General features: G+C 39.8%; 1 protein-coding gene across 1 annotated transcript in view; it reads right to left on the bottom strand.

Annotated features, from left to right (window-relative positions):
- The window catches only part of REV1 (REV1 DNA directed polymerase), a 390819-nt gene that overhangs the window by 134904 nt on the left and 234008 nt on the right, over window positions 1–21907 (bottom strand). The window contains 2 exon segments of the mRNA XM_053707683.1: window positions 4101–4273; window positions 4649–4869. Of these exon segments, the coding sequence (XP_053563658.1) occupies window positions 4101–4273; window positions 4649–4869 (394 nt within the window).

Genomic DNA, 21907 nt, shown 5'->3' with positions numbered 1-21907 from the left:
AGTGAGTCCGGAAGGCGCGCAAAACCAGCCTTGCCGTCTCAGAAGGAACCCGTCTCCTTAGTCATTGGCGTTCCCGGCGGCTGTTAAATTCATAGAAGTGCCGCAACAGAGGGTTAAACAAACTATGTGCGCCACGAAGTAACACTGCACCAACATACCCAGTCCTTGTCCGTGTACTATCCGGATAAAAAGGACAAATACTGAGCCCATCAAAAATTATAAATAATACATAAGAGTTCCTCACGTCCCCAGTGCCTGCAATAACTGTCTTTATTTTTTAAAATTAACCCTAATAGGATTTACTGATAAAAACTTAACTTGGCACTTACCTGAATATGCCTCTGTCAAGCAGAAGGAAAGCTCACCTGGTTTGAGAGGGGACCCTCCCTTACATGGACCTGTGGAAAAAGGAAAGACTGAATAAGCTTACTCAGGCTTTCAAGATAGGGCAGCAAAAACGGTTTGAGAGGCGCAGTGGGGATTGTACCCCACAAGTTCCCAATTGCTTAAAAGCCACCACTGCTCTACGGCTAGACCCCAGGAAAGATCAGAGCAAACCTACTCTGCTTTAAAATAATAAAATCTTGATTGAAGAAAAATTCTAATCAGACACCTAAACATTACCACCTCCTTGCAACGCAGGCAAAGAGAATGACTGGGGAGTTGTGGGAAGGGAAGTGATACTTAACAGCTTTGCTGTGGTGCTCTTTGCCTCCTCCTGCTGGCCAGGAGTGATATTCCCAAAAGTAATTGAGGATGAGCCGTGGACTCACCGTGTCATTAGAAAGAAATTGTATTTCTATTAAAAACTGGTAATGAAACATTGGTTTTAAATGGTAATATACCATAAAAACAAAATGTTTACTCATCTTCAACTTCTTGAAATACATAGAAACCATCTAAAAGTCTTAAATGGTCCAAACCTTTTAATATAAACCTCTCCCCTTTCATGAATATATAAAATCATTAACTTCAAGAAGTCAAACCCACAACAAAGTTACAACCCATATGGAATACACCTTTAAGGGCCATAATTGATTAGAGCATTTAATTTAGAGACTAGCGACCTTGCACTACCATATGTTTAATTTCCACAAAGGGATTAAACACCAAACAGAAGTACCGCCCAGGAGTGGAAAGTGTTGCTGATCCAATCAGCAGCACTAGTTACATAACTGTTTTGTGACTAGTACTGCTGATCAGAGGCAGTTTCTGCTTAGGACCAGCATTGCAAGCGGTACTTTTAATATGAGTTTAACCCCTTTGTGGGGGGCATAATACATAGTAGTGCAGGGTAGCTAGTCTTGTAATTTTCTGACTATTGTGGTTGTTCAATAGATGTAAATTCCTTACAATTACTCATTAATTAGTTTTGTACAGAGTTGAATAAAGTTTCTTCTCATATTTCATTTGAGGTAGTGCAGAGTGAAAAGGAGGTAGACTTTCCTAATACTAAGGTTCATCATTGTGTGTCCTTAAGGTTTTTATTGCACTATTACAGCATACCTCATTTCTAGAGGCATCGGGCTATAGCTCCTCCCTGGTGCCGCACTATTTAACCCCTTCAATGAAAAATGACAGCCAAAGTAAAGGGTACGTTAGTTATCACTAAAGGGTTAAGAAACCTTGGGATATATTAAGAAAATATAATATTAGTATTTTCCAATCCCTCCATGCCTGCATTTAAGAGAGCCAAGAGCCTTAGGGATGATTTGGTCCGAATGTGGGCTTCACAGAAGGTAAACAAAAGTATTTGGCTTAAACGGACAGTCAAGTCCAAAAAAAAAACTTTCAGGTTTCAAATAGGGCATGTAATTTTAAACAACTTTTCAATTTACTTTTACCACCAACTTTGCTTTGTTCTTTGGTATTCTTAGTTGAAAGCTAAACCTAGGAAGGCTCATATGACAATTTCTAAGCCCTTGAAGGCCGCCTCTTATCACATGCTTATCACTATTTGCTTTTCCCAACAGGGGAGAGCTAGTTAATGTGAGTCATATGGATAACATTGTGATCAGACTCATGGCTTGTGGCAGACACTGCACTAATTGGCTAAAATGAAAGTCAAAAGATAATAAATAAAATGTCATGTGATCAGGGGGCTGTCAGAAGATGCTTAGATACAAGTTAATCACAGAGGTAAAAAGTATATTAACATAACAGTGTTAATTATGCAAAACTGGGGAATGGGAAATAAGGGGATTATCTATCTTTTTAAACGACAAAAATTCTAGTGTTGACTGTCCCTTTAATGCAAGTAAGGACATTATCTCTATCTGGGTTATAGAAACTGGAATAGCATGACAAAGGGAAATGTTATTTCAAGATACTATACGTGTAACACAGAACATGAAGTTTGATTAAATGCCCTTAGGGCAAGATCTATGTATGGGAGTCGACCAGGAGGTCTGTGACTGTATATTAGAACACATAAGGAATATAAATCTGTCTGCACCAGTAGCTTATTATTTTCTAGAAGTAGGGCATAAAGTAGCTCAACTACAAATTTCAGGTTATTGATCAAGTAGGTAAACAACGGTGGGGAGGAGATAGACCAAGATTGTTAAAAGACCTTTTGGATTTATACCTTAAATGCTTTACAACCACTGGGAATAAAACAGATTGGTCTTCATTCCTGTAAATTTTAAGCTATTATGGCATATCGTTTTAGAATATTATTCTCTAGTCTGAGTAAATATTAAAGGGCTATAATAGTCGAAAAATGACATGCTTTTTAAATCTACCCTCTGGGTATGACCTCTGGCTACTATTGATGTGATTCTAGATTAGACTACCCTTCTGGGTATGACCTCTGGCTACTATTGATGTGACTCTAGATTGGACTACCATTCTGGGTATGACCTCTGGCTACTATTTATGTAATTCTAGATTGGACTACCCTTCTGTATATGACCCCTGGCTATTATTGTTGTGATTTTGGATTGGACTACCCTTCTGTATATGACCCCTGGCTACTATTGTTGTGATTCTGGATTGGACTACCATTCTGTATATGACCCCTGGCTACTATTTATGTGATTCTGGATTGGACTACCCTTCATATCGTTTTAGAATATTATTCTCTAGTCTGAGTAAATATTAAAGGTCTATAATAGTCGAAAAATGACATGCTTTTTAAATCTACCCTCTGGGTATGACCTCTGGCTACTATTGATGTGATTCTAGATTAGACTACCCTTCTGGGTATGACCTCTGGCTACTATTGATGTGACTCTAGATTGGACTACCATTCTGGTTATGACCTCTGGCTACTATTTATGTGATTCTAGATTGGACCACCCTTCTGTATATGACTCTTGGCTACTATTGTTGTGATTCTGGATTGGACTACCCTTCTGTATATGACCCCTGGCTACTATTTATGTGATTCTGGATTGGACTACCCTTCTGTATATGACCCCTGGCTACTATTTATGTGATTCTAGATTGGACAACCCTTCTGCTTATGACCTCTGGTTACTTCATTCCTCCTTTTCACCGCCAATCATCCTGCAGCAACCTGTGACCAGCTTCAACACAGGATCATTTCTAATATCATGACTGCCTGGTGAGTAACAGCTAAGGCTGTAACAAGGGTTTGATTAATTTATTTTAATGATCCATAACCTCTGGGTCCCACTCTCAGACTAATTTAAAGGCACATAAAAGCCAAAGTTTAACTGTCATGATTCAGTGTACAATTATTTAAAAAAAAAAAGAAAAGAAAGTCCCAGTAATATTCCTTTAAATGTACTATTTCCTTAAATTTCCTTGGTGAAACTTAGAGTCTACATAGGAATGCTGTCATCAAAAGAACCTAGGTATCAATGAAGAATACCTAGAGTGGCAGTGTTACACTTTAAGAGGCCAGATTTTAAAATTACATTAATCACTAAAGGCACTGGAAAATATTTTTATGGACTACAACAACATAAGGTGAAGGTGTGAAAACATAGTCCGTGATCTCAAGCATCTTTCTATGAGTGAAAAGCTGTGACAAAACTCTTCGCCCTTCATAAGAAGTTACCAATAGAAACTTTTTTTAATACTATAAAGCACTTCAACATTGTCTATTTCTTCTGTATTAAAAGTAAATTTACCTGGCAACATGATCACATATTCCATGGCCTCCAAATTTAGCTGGTTCTACAGGTGCTCCAGCTTTTCTGACCATAACTTTCAAGGTTAGTTTCCTTCCTTTCATGCCCGCTGCTTCAAGCCTTCTCTGGATTTCTTCTGCAAGGTTCATGAGGAATGCTTCTGCTTCCTTTGGCTGCAAGAATGATTTCTTTTTTTAAGTGATTCCTACTGTACTAACAAAAGCTGACAGAAAACAAGTAAATGTATATTAGCACGATGTTACTTTAAAGAGTGGTTGCAAAATGTAGGGAACTTTTAATCATAGCTTTAATTGTATCTTTTTGTCGTGAGACTCTGAGCAAAGTTAAGCAGAACAGTAAAATTGAACATAGACTGTAAAGGCTTTTTTAAAATGTACATCCTATATAAATTGTGAAAAATTAATTTTGACTCCCAGATCCCTTAAAGTTTAAAGGGTTCTATTACTTTTGTTTTTATACATTTGACTAGGGATTTTACCTGTTTTCCAATAAATTTGTGTGTGAAATGATCAAGGAAAAATATGTACCTGAGAAAAACGTATTCCATAATTTATTTCAGCAGATACAGATTTCCTCTCTTTCTCTTTTCGAATAGGTCTATCATCTAAACCTCGACAAAATCTATACAACATTTGTCCTGTTTTAGGCCCAAACTCCTTCTGCAGTTTTGACATGGCTATATTTTGTAGATCGCCACATGTTTTCACACCCATTGATGCTAACTTGTATTCCATTGATCGACCAACACCTTTATAAAAAATACAAAAAAAATAATAAAAAACAAATCAAACAGACTCCCTTATACATAAATGGAAAAATATTTATTTTTGCAAAACAATAACAATTCCTCATTTCACTAGCTTATACTATGAGTACATGCATTTTATCGTGGAGTACAAGTTATTGAATTGTTACCGACTGTGAGAACAAAAAGATGCAGAATGAAACATTAGCACAATGTATATATGTACAATAATATCTATTTAAACATATATACAACATATATACAAAACACACCCCAAAAAAACACTAACATGAGGGTTAGAAAATTTTATATCAATATTAACGTGACATTAAACTGCTGAGCACAATTAAAATAAAATGGATACTTCTCACTATTCTATCATTTTTCCTCCTGTGCAGTTCTCTTTAAAGCTGTTCTCCTATTTAAACACCTTAAAAAGTGTCAGATGCTGTTGCTCCACCTCTTCATATTATGTGCTGCCATCTTGAAGCTCAGGTAATCTCATAGCCTGTGACAAAAGTAGTGCACATTTACTGATTTGTGACATTGCTGGCTTTCAGAAAACCGCACCATGCATTTCAGGTTAGAATGCATGATACAGAGCAAGGGTTTTATAATTTTATTACAAGCACAGAGACTCCTATTTTGCTAATCATTCTTTTTACTACTTATGCAGCTGTTCACAGAAATAACATCAGAAAACACAGAAAAAGTTGAATAATATAGTGAAAATGAGAACAACCAATGAAAAGGTTGTATGCAAATGAGCTGATGAGAGTAGCCAATGAGCATACTCATAGTGCCCATATACTGTCCACATAGTCCCAATTCCTCCTCTTTCTTTTGGCTGCTTGTGCAGATAAGTACATTTATACAATACATTAAATATTTCCTTATTGTATGTTATTTATTTTAGTGCCTGTGTATTTTCCCTTATAAGTCTTTCTACTTCATTTTTCTAATTCAGTTTAACCTTTTAGGTTTTAGGTTCCCCCTTCTCCCTTTTGGTACTCTGTTTTTATACCATTTTATAGCTGCTAACAGCTTTTAAGTCCTACTTTTGTGTTCCTTTTCCCGCCATTTTGTTTACCTCACTGCTGCATCCCTCACTGCTTGTCAGCTGTTCTAGTGGATACTTTGTAAGAGTTATTCTCTTTTAATTTCTTCTCTGCATGTCAGACATCCCAACTCTCCCTGAAGTTCAGGGAGTCTCCCTAATTGTAAAAGCGACTCCCTGAAGCCAGCAAATGGAATGCAATCTCCCTGAAACTCCAAGTACCATGATCCAATGTGGCCCAAATCCGGAAAAGTGTTTCTTTAAGGAATGCCTTTAGTTGCTGGGACGTTATAGAACCCTCAAAGCATGCATCAGTAACCAAAAAGCCCCCACTGATTTTAATAAAATAAAAACACAAATACTACCTTATTTACTGCACGTAATTAAACTTCGTATTATAAAATATTTAAACATTTAACAAGTGTACGATCACTGGAAAAAAAGTATATTGTATGTGGTTGCGCAATAAAGCTACTTTTTTTTTTAATGTGACTTTAGTGGAAAGCTACTTTAATGATAAGGGCGGCGCAGTAGCGGGTGAAGCGACCTCCCTGAAATGAGTTTTTGCAGGTTGGGATGTCTGGCATGTAATTATTTCTTCTCTCCACTAAGTGTACAGTTCCTAAATGTTTTACCTCACTTTTTCCTTATTTCATTACACACTCATTGTTGCTTCCCCAAAGCAGTTAAATATTGAATTAACCCTTGGTTCTCCACAATTATTATTTTAAAAATTGTTTTAAAAAAAAAAATGTCTCAAAATGAAAATAATATGTAAATCTCTGTTAATTCTCTCACTGACAAATTGTCTAATTTTATATCCCAAATGGATAACAAAATGAACTCACTTATGGCAGTTATTAACCCTAATATTTCTGCTCCTAGGAAGTGTAAATCCAAAACTAAACATTCATTATCTGCTTCCCCAAAGCAGTTAAAATCTTTAGGTCTGTCCCATGCAGACTCTCCTCCTGCACCTCTGCAAATTGCAGACAACTCTTCTGCTGGCCGGCAAATTACCCTAGGCACCCGAACCCCTGATCATAACAAGAGTCGTATATCAGGACGTATTTTTTCAGACTCTGACCTCACTAATTCTCTTTTAAAGAGATCAGTTTCTGACCTAAAAGCTTGTAAAAGACAATTTAACAATATTTCCTCTTCTGAGAAAGATTATTTTTCTGATAATGAGCATTCTAATAACTCTGATGATTTCTCCTCCGATTTTTAAAAATATAAGAGACGCAAAAAAGCCCATCATCATAATTTACCCCATAAAGATTTTTTTTTTCTTTCTAGATTCCCTTGGTAACCCATTAACTAAGCCCGATGAATTACAGTATCCCCTTTCTTCTGAAGTTTCCCTCTAAAGATATTGCAGATTATATGGACCATTAAAAAATCTGCTAGTTCTAAACTTAGATAAAGTCAGTGTATGGATCAGCACTCCCGGGTCATCCCCTCCAGATAAACACTGCACAGTCCACAGGATATAGGTGCTCAAACCTTCAGGGACCCCGCTAGAAGGTCCAAAGTATAAATAGAACAAAAAGGATAGAAGGTAGCACTCTAGTAACAGGAAACACCTTTATTGGAGCAACGTTTCAAGGCTACTTGCCTCTTTCTCAAGCTTACATGTACTGAATTGTGAACACAGCTTTATTCACAAGGCAATTAATGAAGGGCCAATCCCCAGGCTCACAAAGGGCGAGTGCAACAAAGTGACATCACACAACTACTAGTGTCAAAATTCATCAGTTATTAACCCATTAGAGACTGACACAGGGATTGGTCCAACACATATATACAATTAAAAACAATATAACTAAACAGAATAGAAGGCAAACACAAAAGGATCTAATAAGCAATATTAAACTAGAGCAAACAGATTAAATTAGTGGCATGAGATCAAATTCTCTGTTAAGCCCCTTTGGTGTCATAGTGTCTAACAACTAAATCCATTTGGCTTCTTTGTATAATAAATCCCTCAGCCTGTCGCCTCCTCTGGATTTTTTACTGGCATGGTCTATGACCATAAATCTTAATTGATTAGCTTGATGGCCTTTATCCAAAAAATGGGAGGGGACAAGAAGATGGGATTGTTTATCATTGCCAATATTGGATTTGTGCTGGCAGAAGCGGTCCTTGACCTTCTGGGTGGTCTCGCCTATGTATAATAGGCCACACGGGCACTTAAGTGCATACACCACATAAGTGGAATTGCATGTAAAATACCCAGGGATCTTAAATTTCTTGCCTGTATAAGGATGAGATATTTCTCCTCCTTTAATAACGCTATTACATTGTGCACAACCCAGGCATGGGAATGTCCCATTCCTAGGAGTGCCCAAAAACGTTTGACCCATGATAGTGGTATTAGTGTGTGCATGGACCAATTTCTTACCCATGGTATTGCCTTTGCGGTAAGCCGCTCTAGGAAATTCCTGTATGTCAGGGCAGGCTACCTTCAGCATAAACCAATTTTTCTTAATAATGTGGAAAATACTGTTACTCATAGTGTTAAATGTACTAACAAATGAGATCCTCTTAGAAAACCCTCTAGTTTTAATCAAAGCATCAACAGTAGGATCCATCTGAATCTGACTAAGTTCATGTGGACTATATCCTCTCGATGAATTTCTCCACCATTTGGCCTGATCTTTCCTGACGTTTCTCTGGGTCACTGACAAATCTATTCACTCGTATGAGCAGGGACTTAGGAACACTTCTAAACACTCTGGGAGGATGAAAACTGGACCTGTGCAACAAAGTGTTGTGATCAGTCGGTTTGGTGTACAAATCCGTCTGTAATCTATCTTCAGATACATATACCATAGTATCAAGGAACTCAATGTTAGTCGTGCTTGTTTTCACACTAAATCTCAAAAATGGGACTTCCCTTTCTATGTCAACTTTTAAAGCACTAAGTTCCTCAAGGGTGCCCCGCCACAAGATGAACAGGTCATCTATATAGCGGACCCACCCTATACACCTTTGCTGAAACAGGGGATGAGTATACACATATTTCTCCTCCACCCAATTCATAGTAAGACATGCATAAGATGGGGCCACATTCGACCCCATCGCCGTCCCCTTCTTTTGTAAAAAGAATTGATTGTCATACATGAAATAATTATTTGTAAGTACCATATTAAGTAACCGAATCAGAAAATCACACTGTATATCACTGTACAGACCACATTGGGACATGGCACTCTGCACACTCTCAACTCCCACTTCATGGGGGATGACAGTGTACAAGGATGTCACGTCCCAAGTTGATAACAGAACATCTTGTAAACCCTCATATTGTTGAATTTTAGAGATAAAATCCAGAGCATCTTTGACATAAGATTTGCCAGTGCTTACTAGGGGTGACAGAATTTTATCCAAGAACTGGGCTGTAGGACTTAACACTGAGCCTATGCCTGCCACAACAGGGCGGCCAGGAGGGTCAATTAAACTCTTGTGAATTTTGGGCATCACATAAACAACTGGAGTGATAGGATTCTTAATTAACAAAAACTGGGCAAGTTTTTGACTGATAATCTCATAACGTAAGCCCCTTTCAATCTCTTTTTTCAATGATTTCACAATATCTCTTAAAGGGTCACTGTCCAGTTTTTTGTAAACATCAGAATCTCCCAGCTGTCTCAGTATCTCAGTGTTGTATTTATCAGAGTCTAAAATAACCAGGGCACCGCCCTTGTCAGCCGGCTTGATGGTAATGTCTTTGTTATTTTGTATGGATTTAAGTGCTTGGTATTCTTTGTTGGACAGGTTATGATGTCTGTGTCTCTGTTTGTGCTTGTCAACCACAGCTTTAAACTCAATTTCTATGGTTTTAATATAGGTCTCCACAGCTGGATTGCCCCCAGAGGGGTTAAAAGAACTTTTATTACGTAATCCCAAATTAGTAATGTCAAATGTGTCTGTATTGGACTCGAGTGGAGTCTGAGTAATAGGCCTATTAGGATTATTAAAAAAGGCCTTCAATCTAAGGAGCCTAAAGAAACGAGTCAGGTCTATCATCAGGGCAAAAGGATCAAGCTCCTCAGTGGGACAAAACGATAACCCTTTGTTAAGAACAGACATATCATCAACAGTTAATATCCTTGAAGACAGATTAACCACATTTACCTCCTCCTGCGTTGTTGATAAGTTTTCGCTCGAGTATCCAGTCCTCCGCACACCGCCACCTCGCCTTGTCCGGTGCCGCTTGGAGGAACGGGACATGTCCCTGCCCCTAAAAAAGAAGAAACCAACGTAGTGGAGACAGCCGTATTATTAGGCTCTGTCACAGACCCTTCCGATCCAGATGATGATCCAGTATTGGATCCGGCATTCAGCAAAGTATAGTAGTTTGGTCCCCTGGCAAACTTATTGCCTGTTCTCCTCCTACTACGGTTCCACCTATAGACACTTCCGGTAGTGTAATCCTGTTCGTTGTGCCTGAATTTCCGGCGCTTCCTCTCCTCCACTTCCTGTTTGAAGGTATTGGTAACCTCTTTGATGTCGGTAACAGCTTTATCATATTCTTCCTCACCGGTCGTTTCCCAGAGTTTATTCTGTTGTGCAGTAATAGCCTGTCCCAGTGTGTTCAGCTCCATATTGGAGAATTCGATGTTCAAAGTCATAATGTCCATAGAGGATTTGTTTAGAATCTGCTGATATTTAGTGCACAATTCAGGGTTATCCGCGTAGAAGGTGGGCTGGAGTGGTGAGCGCATTCCCCTTGGTATCCGTCGCACTCTGTAATACTCTGCTAAAGTTGTAGAGTGGAGTTGTAGGTTAATCTGTCTTTTAATCAATTTTTCAAGTTCTCGTTTTTGTATGTCTTTATCAGGAGCTGTGAGAAACTCCCTGGGTCCTACTGTGAGCGTAGTAATACGTGCCGCCTCTTCTTCTGTATAAGCAAAAACACCAGTTTCACTTGCCATGATGAAAGAAGGTAAGGATCCTTAAAACAATTAGTAAAATGTTTTTTGTTGTGGGTGCTGCAATCCAATGGTGGGGAAATACATGGATAAAGTCAGTGTATGGATCAGCACTCCCGGGTCATCCCCTCCAGATAAACACAGCACAGTCCGCAGGATATAGGTGCTCAAACCTTCAGGGACCTCCCTCCAAGGTCCAGAGTATAAATAGAACAAAAAGGATAGAAGGTAGAACTCTAGTAACAGGAAACACCTTTATTGGAGCAACGTTTCGAGGCTACTTGCCTCTTTCTCAAGCTTACATGTACTGAATTGTGAACACAGCTTTATTCACAAGGCAATTAATAAAGGGCCAATCCCCAGGCTCACAAGGGGCGTGTGCAACAAAGTGACATCGCACAACTACTAGTGTCAAAATTCATCAGTTATTAACCCATTAGAGACTGACACAGGGATTGGTCCAACACATATATACAATTAAAAACAATATAACAAAACAGAATAGAAGGCAAACACAAAAGGATCTAATAAGCAATATTAAACTAGAGCAAACAGATTAAATTATGCCAGTAAAAAATCCAGAGGAGGCGACAGGCTGAGGGATTTATTATACAAAGAACCCAAATGGATTTGGTTGTTAGACACTATGACACCAAAAGGGCTTAACAGAGAATTTGATCTCATGCCACTAATTTAATCTGTTTGCTCTAGTTAAATATTGCTTATTAGATCCTTTTGTGTTTGCCTTCTATTCTGTTTTGTTATATCTCTTAAAGGGTCACTGTCCAGTTTTTTGTAAACATCAGAATCTCCCAGCTGTCTCAGAAAGTGAAGTCCCATTTTTGAGATTTAGTGTGAAAACGAGCACAACTATCATTGAGTTCCTTGATACTATGGTATATGTATCTGAAGACAGATTACAGACGGATTTGTACACCAAACCGACTGATCACAACACTTTGTTGCACAGGTCCAGTTTTCAACCTCCCAAAGTGTTTAGAGGTGCTCCTAAGTCCCAGCTCATACAAGTGAATAGAATTGTCAGTGACCCAGAGAAATGTCAGGAAAGATCAGGCCAAATGGTGGAGAAATTCATCAAGAGAGGATATAGTCCACATGAACTTATTCAGATTCAGATGGATCCTACTGTTGATGCTTTGATTAAAACTAGAGGGTTTTCTAAGAGGATCTCATTTGTTAGTACATTTAACACTATGAGTGTTTATGCTGAAGGTAGCCTGCCCTGACATACAGGAATTCAAGGAATTTCCTAGAGCGGCTTACCGCAAAGGCAATACCATGGGTAAGAAATTGGTCCATGCACACATTAATACCACTATCAAGGGTCAAACGTTTTTGGGCACTCCTAGGAATGGGACATTCCCATGCCTGGGTTGTGCACAATGTAAGAGCGTTATTAAAGGAGGAGAAATATCTCATCCTTATACAGGCAAGAAATTTAAGATCCCTGGGTATTTTACATGCAATTCCACTTATGTGGTGTATGCACTTAAGTGCCTGTGTGGCCTATTATACATAGGCGAGACCACCCAGAAGGTCAAGGAACGCTTCTGCCAGCACAAATCCAATATTGGCAATGATAAACAATCCCATCTTCCTGTCCCCTCCCATTTTTTGGATAAAGGCCATCAAGCTAATCAATTAAGATTTATGGTTATAGACCATGCCAGTAAAAAATCCAGAGGAGGCGACAGGCTGAGGGATTTATTATACAAAGAAGCCAAATGGATTTAGTTGTTAGACACTATGACACCAAAGGGGCTTAACAGAGAATTTGATCTCATGCCACTAATTTAATCTGTTTGCTCTAGTTTAATATTGCTTATTAGATCCTTTTGTGTTTGCCTTCTATTCTGTTATATTGTTTTTAATTGTATATATGTTGGACCAATCCCTGTGTCAGTCTCTAATGGGTTAATAACTGATGAATTTTGACACTAGTAGTTGTGTGATGTCCCTTTGTTGCACACGCCCCTTGTGAGCCTGGGGATTGGCCCTTCATTAATTGCCTTGTGAATAAAGCTGTTCAGTACATGTAAGCTTGAGAAAGAGGCAAGTAGCCTCGAAACGTTGCTCCAATAAAGGTGTTTCCTGTTACTAGAGTGCTACCTTCTATCCTTTTAATTCTAAGCTTAGAGCGGAATGCTCCAGACCCTCTCTCCGAAATGCAAGACCCCCTCTTGGTTCCAAAGGTTCTAATTTGAAAAAAAATTCTGACCTGCTACTTCGGGCCTGTCAAGACAAACTTTTAGACACTACTGGGCCCATAGCAAAAATGTTTGATTTAACAAAAGAGGCTATCGCCTCCAATTCTTCTCTAGACCCCTTCTTTATAAGAGAATGGATTTTAAGGTCTGTAGCCTTTCTGGGCAATGCTAATGAAGCGATCGTTGCCGAAAGGAGGAGAAACATCATTAGAAGGTTAGACCCTAAGCTTTCTGATTTTTTTCACTACCCAATGCTCCACCGATACTAATGGTCTACTTTTTGGAGACACTTATTTATTCAAAATGAATAATTATGCCAAAACTTTTAATACATTGTCTAAAAGGAAATCAACTATTAAAAAGACCCTTTTATACATAGTCTAGTGTTTTTGACAGGGCCCGGAAAAGAAGGGTCAGTTTTCCCGGCCGCTCCAATTACAACACATTCAATCCAAGGTCGCTATATTATTACTCCAATCAGTGCCAAACCCAAACACAAAACTCATTTCTCCCCTTAAAAAGTCGTTACTGGCCATAGAGGTCTTTCAGAACCAGAGGTCGTTCCAGAGCTCACTCAGGTAAATTTCTTCTTCCCCCCCTTTTTACCTTTTTTCCCCAACAAAATAGGTGGCAGACTCACTGTGTTTTTCCACAATTGGCAACTTACCACCTCAGATCCCTGGATTCTGAAAACCATATCTGGAGCCATAATAGTCAATTATCTCTTCCAACTCCCATAAAATTCTAAAATCTAGACAAATAAGCCATAGATTCAGAAATTTCATCTCTGGCATCAAAACAGGCTATAGATTTGGTCCTCAGGGACAAGAACAGTTACATAAGCAACTTATTCCTGGGAAAAAAAAAGAATAGTCTCTTTCTACTGGTGATCAGTCTCAGAACTTTGAATGCCTCTGTCCTTTATCAACACTTTAAAACGGAGGGCATTCATCTTCTTCAAGATTGTCTCCAAGATCGAGATTGGTTTGTTTGTTTGGATCTAACCGATGCTCATCTGACTTTTTGCTTCTATTGGAACATCATCCTTTGGCAATTCACATGCCTCCCATTCGGTCTTTCCTCTGCCCCATGGATCTTTACGAAAATTCTGAAACCAGTCTCAGCTTGGCTAAGGTTCAGAGGTGTTCGTATTATCATTTATCTGGACAATATCCTCATAGTGAATCAAGACAATTCTACCCTTTTATCTCATCTCAACCTCACCATCTCCCTCTTAGAAAATTTGTGTTTTCTCATAAACAGGAAAAAAAAACACACAAAAAACCCAGCTCTTACTCCCACTCAAAATCGGACTTTCCTTGGTTTCCAAATAGACACCATTTCCTCTATCCTCAGTCTTCCTCAAGACAAGATTTCCAACATAAAGAAAGAAATGTTGCTTGTGCTCAAAAGACCTTTCTTCCCTGAGACTTCTAGCTTCCATCATTGGCCTTCTTTTCTCCTACATCCAGACAATATTTCCTGCTACCCTCCACTATCGGTCCCTTCAACGTCTGAAAATTCACTTCTTTCACAAAGGTCTTTCTTATTCACATCCTATCTCCCTCTCCCAGTAGGCTCGTCAGAAATTCAACTAGTGGCTTCTCAATATGGATGCATGGAACGGCAGAGTCATCTTTGGAAATGCTCCAGACATCATTATAGAGGCAGATGCCAGCAATTCTGGCTGGGGCGCCTGTTGTGGTTCTCTTATCACTGGTGGGAAATGGATAAATGCGGAGAGAAATCTTCACATAAATTGCAAGGAACTTCTTGCGGGTTCTTTTGCAATAAGAAGTTTTGTTCGAAACTCTTCTCCTTTAACAACATCCCTTCTTCAGGAATCATGGCCTCCTGGCACCAAAAAAGCATACCTTTCAGCCTGGTCCAAATGGTCTGGCTGATGCTCACAAAGGAGTTTGGATCCAATTTCTGCCCCTTTTTCCAAAATAATTAATTACTACACGTCTCTTTTTGATGGTTTCGCTTATTGTTCCATTAATCATGCCGTTCCTCTATTTCCGCTAGTCATTAATGATCTTCCTATTGGTCGTCACCCCCATATTTGCCACCTTCTCAAAGCCATTAGAATCAAGAATCCTCCTTCTTCAAAATACTATTTTTTCTGGGATGTAGATCTCGTCATTTCCTTCCTGCTAATTTGTCCTTCTAATCCTAATCTTTCCCTCAAACAACTCTCAGCTAAATTGGCTACCCTTCTCTGTCTCCTTTACTTCCACAGGGTTTCAGATGTTAGAGCTATTGACATCAATTCTAAAATGTTTTCTCCTTTTGGCGTAACTTTTATAATTTCATGTAGAACTAAAACTCTTTCTAAATATTTCTTCTATCCCTTTATCCCTGCCCAATCCAATCTTTGTGTTGCTTCTTGCCTCAAGGAATATGAATCTAGAACCTCTTCTCTTAGATCCTCTTCTTCCTCTCAACTCCTAATTTCCTTTGTCCCTCCTCAGAAACCTGTCTCCTCTTCCTCTATCGCTAGATGGGTAAAATGGATTCTCTCTTTGTCCAGAGTAGAGGACTCTTTCTCTGCTCACTCTGTTAAAGGCGCTTTAGCTTCCAAAGCCTTTCTCAAATCCTCCTCTCTCCCAGATATTTCAATGCAGCAGACTGGTCTTCAGAATCCACTTTTAAGCAATTTTATTTTAAACCACTTGCTAATGCTGCTTCTTCTCTACTTACTTGATTTACTTTTGCTTTAAACTAGCAAAATAGGAGTCTCTGTGCTTGTAATAAAATTCCGATTATACTAGCTTTGTGAAGGAATAATCTAGATTTTATAAAAGAAACAGAGACAAGTATTTTCCCTCCCTCTTCTACCTTCTCATAGGTTTATTCATATTCATATGGATGTTGTTCTTAATATTTTTGTTTCTTTTCCAGCTCTCTCAATCTAACTTATTCCAGGTCAAGCACCTCAAGGACTCCAAGTTCAAGCCCATAAACCTTTGTCCTCTTCTTCTAGCAATTGGGATGTTCATCTCAAGATACTTCAAGTTATCTTTGTTCCGCTCCAGTTCCTGTTCCAAGATGTTTTCCTGGTTTCTCTTCTGGATTTGTTGCATCATCTTCAGTGGATTTCTCAACATCCTTTCCTTATGAACTTTCTAACTCTTCGCATCAAAGAAGAAAGAGGAGGAATTGGGACTATGTGGACAGTATATGGGCACTATGAGTATGCTCATTGACTACTCTCATTTGCATACAACCTTTTCATTGGTTGTTCTCATTTTCACTATATTGTTTAACTTTTTCTGTGTTTTCTGATATGTTATTTCTGTGAAAAGCTGCATAAGTAGTAAAAAGAATGATTAGCAAAAACAGAATTTATGCTTACCTGATAAATTACTTTCTCCAACGGTGTGTCCGGTCCACGGCGTCATCCTTACTTGTGGGATATTCTCTTCCCCAACAGGAAATGGCAAAGAGCCCAGCAAAGCTGGTCACATGATCCCTCCTAGGCTCCGCCTTCCCCAGTCATTCGACCGACGTAAAGGAGGAATATGCATAGGAGAAATCATATGATACCGTGGTGACTGTAGTTAGAGAAAATAATTCATCAGACCTGATTAAAAAACCAGGGCGGGCCGTGGACCGGACACACCGTTGGAGAAAGTAATTTATCAGGTAAGCATAAATTCTGTTTTCTCCAACATAGGTGTGTCCGGTCCACTGCGTCATCCTTACTTGTGGGAACCAATACCAAAGCTTTAGGACACGGATGATGGGAGGGAGCAAATCAGGTCACCTAGATGGAAGGCACCACGGCTTGCAAAACCTTTCTCCCAAAAATAGCCTCAGAAGAAGCAAAAGTATCAAATTTGTAAAATTTGGTAAAAGTGTGCAGTGAAGACCAAGTCGCTGCCTTACATATCTGATCAACAGAAGCCTCGTTCTTGAAGGCCCATGTGGAAGCCACAGCCCTAGTGGAATGAGCTGTGATTCTTTCAGGAGGCTGCCGTCCGGCAGTCTCATAAGCCAATCGGATGATGCTTTGAAGCCAAAAAGAGAGAGAGGTAGAAGTTGCTTTTTGACCTCTCCTTTTACCAGAATAAACAACAAACAAGGAAGATGTTTGTCTGAAATCCTTTGTAGCCTCTAAATAGAATTTTAGAGCACGAACTACATCCAAATTGTGCAACAAACGTTCCTTCTTTGAAACTGGATTCGGACACAAAGAAGGCACAACTATCTCCTGGTTAATATTTTTGTTAGAAACAACTTTCGGAAGAAAACCAGGTTTAGTACGCAAAACCACCTTATCTGCATGGAACACCAGATAAGGAGAACACTGCAGAGCAGATAACTCTGAAACTCTTCTAGCAGAAGAAATTGCAACCAAAAACAAAACTTTCCAAGATAATAACTTAATATCTACGGAATGTAAGGGTTCAAACGGAACCCCTTGAAGAACTGAAAGAACTAAATTGAGACTCCAAGGAGGAGTCAAAGGTTTGTAAACAGGCTTGATTCTAACCAGAGCCTGAACAAAAGCTTGAACATCTGGCACAGCCGCCAGCTTTTTGTGAAGTAAAACAGATAAAGCAGAAATCTGTCCCTTCAAAGAACTTGCAGATAATCCTTTCTCCAAACCCTCTTGTAGAAAGGATAGAATCTTAGGAATTTTCATCTTGTTCCATGGGAATCCTTTCGATTCGCACCAACAGATATATTTTTTCCATACTTTATGGTAAATTTTTCTAGTTACAGGCTTTCTAGCCTGAATAAGAGTATCAATGACAGAATCTGAGAACCCACGCTTTGATAAAATCAAGCGTTCAATCTCCAAGCAGTCAGTTGGAGTGAGGCCAGATTCGGATGTTCGAACGGACCTTGAACAAGAAGGTCCCGTCTCAAAGGTAGCTTCCATGGTGGAGCCGATGACATATTCATCAGGTCTGCATACCAAGTTCTGCGTGGCCACACAGGAGCTATCAAGATCACCGAAGCCCTCTCCTGATTGATCCTGGCTAACAGCCTGGGAATGAGAGGAAACGGTGGGAATACATAAGCTAGGTTGAAGGTCCAGGGCGCTACTAGTGCATCTACTAGAGTCGCCTTGGGATCCCTGGATCTGGACCCGTAGCAAGGAACCTTGAAGTTCTGACGAGACGCCATCAGATCCATGTCTGGAATGCCCCATAATTGAGTTATGTGGGCAAAGATTTCCGGATGGAGTTCCCACTCCCCCGGGTGAAAGTCTGATTGAAACCTTATGAATTTGGCCTTTGCTAGTTGAGGCCAAGCCTTGAGAGCATTGAATATCGCTCTCAGTTCCAGAATGTTTATCGGGAGAAGAGATTCTTCCCGAAACCATAGACCCTGAGCTTTCAGGGGTTTCCAGACCGCGCCCCAGCCCACCAGACTGGCGTCGGTCGTGACAATGACCCACTCTGGTCTGCGGAAGCTCATCCCTTGAGACAGGTTGTCCAGGGTCAGCCACCAACGGAGTGAATCTCAGGTCCTCTGATCTACTTGGATCGTCGGGGACAAGTCTGTATAATCCCCATTCCACTGTCTGAGCATGCACAGTTGTAATGGTCTTAGATGAATTTGCGCAAAAGGAACTATGTCCATTGCCGCAACCAACAAACCTATTACTTCCATGCACTGCGCTATGGAAGGAAGAAGAACAGAATGAAGTACTTGACAAGAGCTTAGAAGTTTTGATTTTCTGGCCTCTGTCAGAAAAATCTTCATTTCTAAGGAGTCTATTATTGTTCCCAAGAAGGGAACTCTTGTTGACGGGAATAGAGAACTTTTTTCTACGTTCACTTTCCACCCGTGAGATCTGAGAAAGGCTAGGACAATGTCCGTATGAGCCTTTGCTTGTGGCAGAGACGACGCTTGAATCAGTATGTCGTCCAAGTAAGGTACTACTGCAATGCCCCTTGGCCTTAGCACCGCTAGAAGGGACCCTAGTACCTTTGTGAAAATTCTTGGAGCAGTGGCTAATCCGAATGGAAGTGCCACAAACTGGTAATGCTTGTCCAGAAAGGCGAACCTTAGGAACCGATGATGTTCCTTGTGGATAGGAATATGTAGATACGCATCCTTTAAATCCACCGTGGTCATGAATTGACCTTCCTGGATGGTAGGAAGAATTGTCCGAATGGTTTCCATTTTGAACGATGGAACCCTGAGAAATTTGTTTAGGATCTTGAGATCCAAAATTGGCCTGAATGTTCCCTCTTTTTTGGGAACTATGAACAGATTGGAGTAAAACCCCATCCCTTGATCTCCTAATGGAACAGGATGAATCACTCCCATTTTTAACAGGTCTTCTACACAATGTAAGAATGCCTGTCTTTTCATTTGGTCTGAAGACAATTGAGACCTGTGGAACCTTCCCCTTGGGGGTAGTTCCTTGAATTCCAGGAGATAACCTTGAGAAACTATTTCTAGCGCCCAAGGATCCTGAACATCTCTTGCCCAAGCCTGAGCTAAGAGAGAGAGTCTGCCCCCCACCAGATCCGGTCCCGGATCGGGGGCCAGCATCTCATGCTGTCTTAGTAGCGGTAGCAGGCTTCTTGGCCTGCTTACCTTTGTTCCAGCCTTGCATCGGTCTCCAGGCTGGCTTGGTTTGAGAAGAATTACCCTCTTGCTTAGAGGATGTAGAATTTGAGGCTGGTCCATTTCTGCGAAAGGGACGAAAATTTGTTTTATTTTTAGCCTTAAAAGACCTATCCTGAGGAAGGGCGTGGCCCTTTCCCCCAGTGATGTCTGAAATAATCTCTTTCAAGTCAGGGCCAAACAGCGTTTTCCCCTTGAAAGGGATGTTAAGCAATTTGTTCTTGGAGGACACATCTGCTGACCAAGACTTTAGCCAAAGTGCTCTGCGCGCCACAATAGCAAAACCTGAATTTTTCGCCGCTAATCTAGCTAATTGCAAAGTGGCGTCTAAGGTAAAAGAGTTAGCCAATTTAAGTGCTTGAACTCTGTCCATAACCTCCTCATAAGAAGATGCTTTATTGAGCGACTTTTCTAGTTCTTCGAACCAGAAACACGCTGCTGTAGTGACAGGAACAATGCATGAAATTGGTTGTAGAAGGTAACCTTGCTGAACAAACATCTTTTTAAGCAAACCCTCTAATTTTTTATCCATAGGATCTTTGAAAGCACAACTATCTTCTATAGGGATAGTGGTGCGTTTGTTTAGAGTAGAAACCGCCCCCTCGACCTTGGGGACTGTCTGCCATAAGTCCTTCCTGGGGTCGACCATAGGAAATAATTTCTTAAATATAGGGGGAGGGACAAAAGGTATGCCGGGCCTCTCTCATTCTTTATTTACAATGTCCGCCACCCGCTTGGGTATAGGAAAAGCTTCGGGGGGCACCGGGACCTCTAGGAACTTGTCCATCTTACATAATTTCTCTGGAATGACCAAATTGTCACAATCATCCAGAGTAGATAACACCTCCTTAAGCAGAGCGCGGAGATGTTCCAATTTAAATTTGAATGTAATAACGTCAGGTTCAGCTTGTTGAGAAATTTTTCCTGAATCTGAAATTTCTCCCTCAGACAAAACCTCCCTGGCCCCTTCAGACTGGTGTAAGGGCATGTCAGAACCATTATCATCAGCGTCCTCATGCTCTTCAGTATCTAAAACAGAGCAGTCGCGCTTTCGCTGATAAGTGGGCATTTTGGCTAAAATGTTTTTAATAGAATTATCCATTACAGCCGTTAATTGTTGCATAGTAAGGAGGATTGGCGCACTAGATGAACTAGGGACCTCCTGAGTGGGCAAGACTGGTGTAGACATAGAAGGAGATCATGCAGTACCATGCTTACTCCCCTCACTTAAGGAATCATTTTGGGCAACATTATTATCAGTGGCATCATTGTCCCTACTTTGTTTGTCACATTCATCACATATATTTAAATGGAGAGGAACCTTGGCTTCCGAACATACAGAACATAGTCTATCTGATGGTTCAGACATGTTAATAGGCATAAACTTGATAAAGCACAAAAAACGTTTTAAAATAAAACCGTTACTGTCACTTTAAATTTTAAACTGAACACACTTTATTACTGAATATGTGAAAAAGTATGAAGGAATTGCACACCAAATTTGAAAGCTTTAACTCTTAAAATAACGGAACCGGAGCCGTTTTTACATTTAACCCCTATACAGTCCCTGGTATCTGCTTTGCTGAGACCCAACCAAGCCCAGAGGGGAATACGATACCAAATGACGCCTTCAATAAGCTTTTTCAGTGGATCTGAGCTCCTCACACATGCATCTGCATGCCTTGCTTCTCAAAAACAACTGCGCATTAGTGGCGCGAAAATGAGGCTCTGCCTATGACTAGAAAAGGCCCCCAGTGAAAAAGGTATCCAATACAGTGCCTGCCGTTTTTTTAACAGAATTCCCAAGATTAAAATAACTCTTCAAAGTTATAAACCATTAAATATGCTTATAAAGTAATCGTTTTAGCCCAGAAAAATGTCTACCAGTCTTTAAAGCCCTTGTGAAGCCCTTTATTCTTATATTTAAAACTAAGAAAATGGCTTACCGTATCCCATAGGGAAAATGACAGCTTCCAGCATTACCAAGTCTTGTTAGAAATGTGTCATACCTCAAGCAGCAAAAGTCTGCTCACTGTTTCCCCCAACTGAAGTTAATTCATCTCAACAGTCCTGTGTGGAAACAGCCATCGATTTTAGTAACGGTTGCTAAAATCATTTTCCTCTTACAAACAGAAATCTTCATCTCTTTTCTGTTTCAGAGTAAATAGTACATACCAGCACTATTTTAAAATAACAAACTCTTGATTGAAGAATAAAAACTACAT

This window comes from Bombina bombina, chromosome 3 (genome assembly GCF_027579735.1).
Source record: "Bombina bombina isolate aBomBom1 chromosome 3, aBomBom1.pri, whole genome shotgun sequence".
NCBI lineage: Eukaryota > Metazoa > Chordata > Amphibia > Anura > Bombinatoridae > Bombina > Bombina bombina.
Note: the sequence above shows the minus strand (reverse complement) of the source record. Positions and strands in the feature narration are given on the sequence as shown.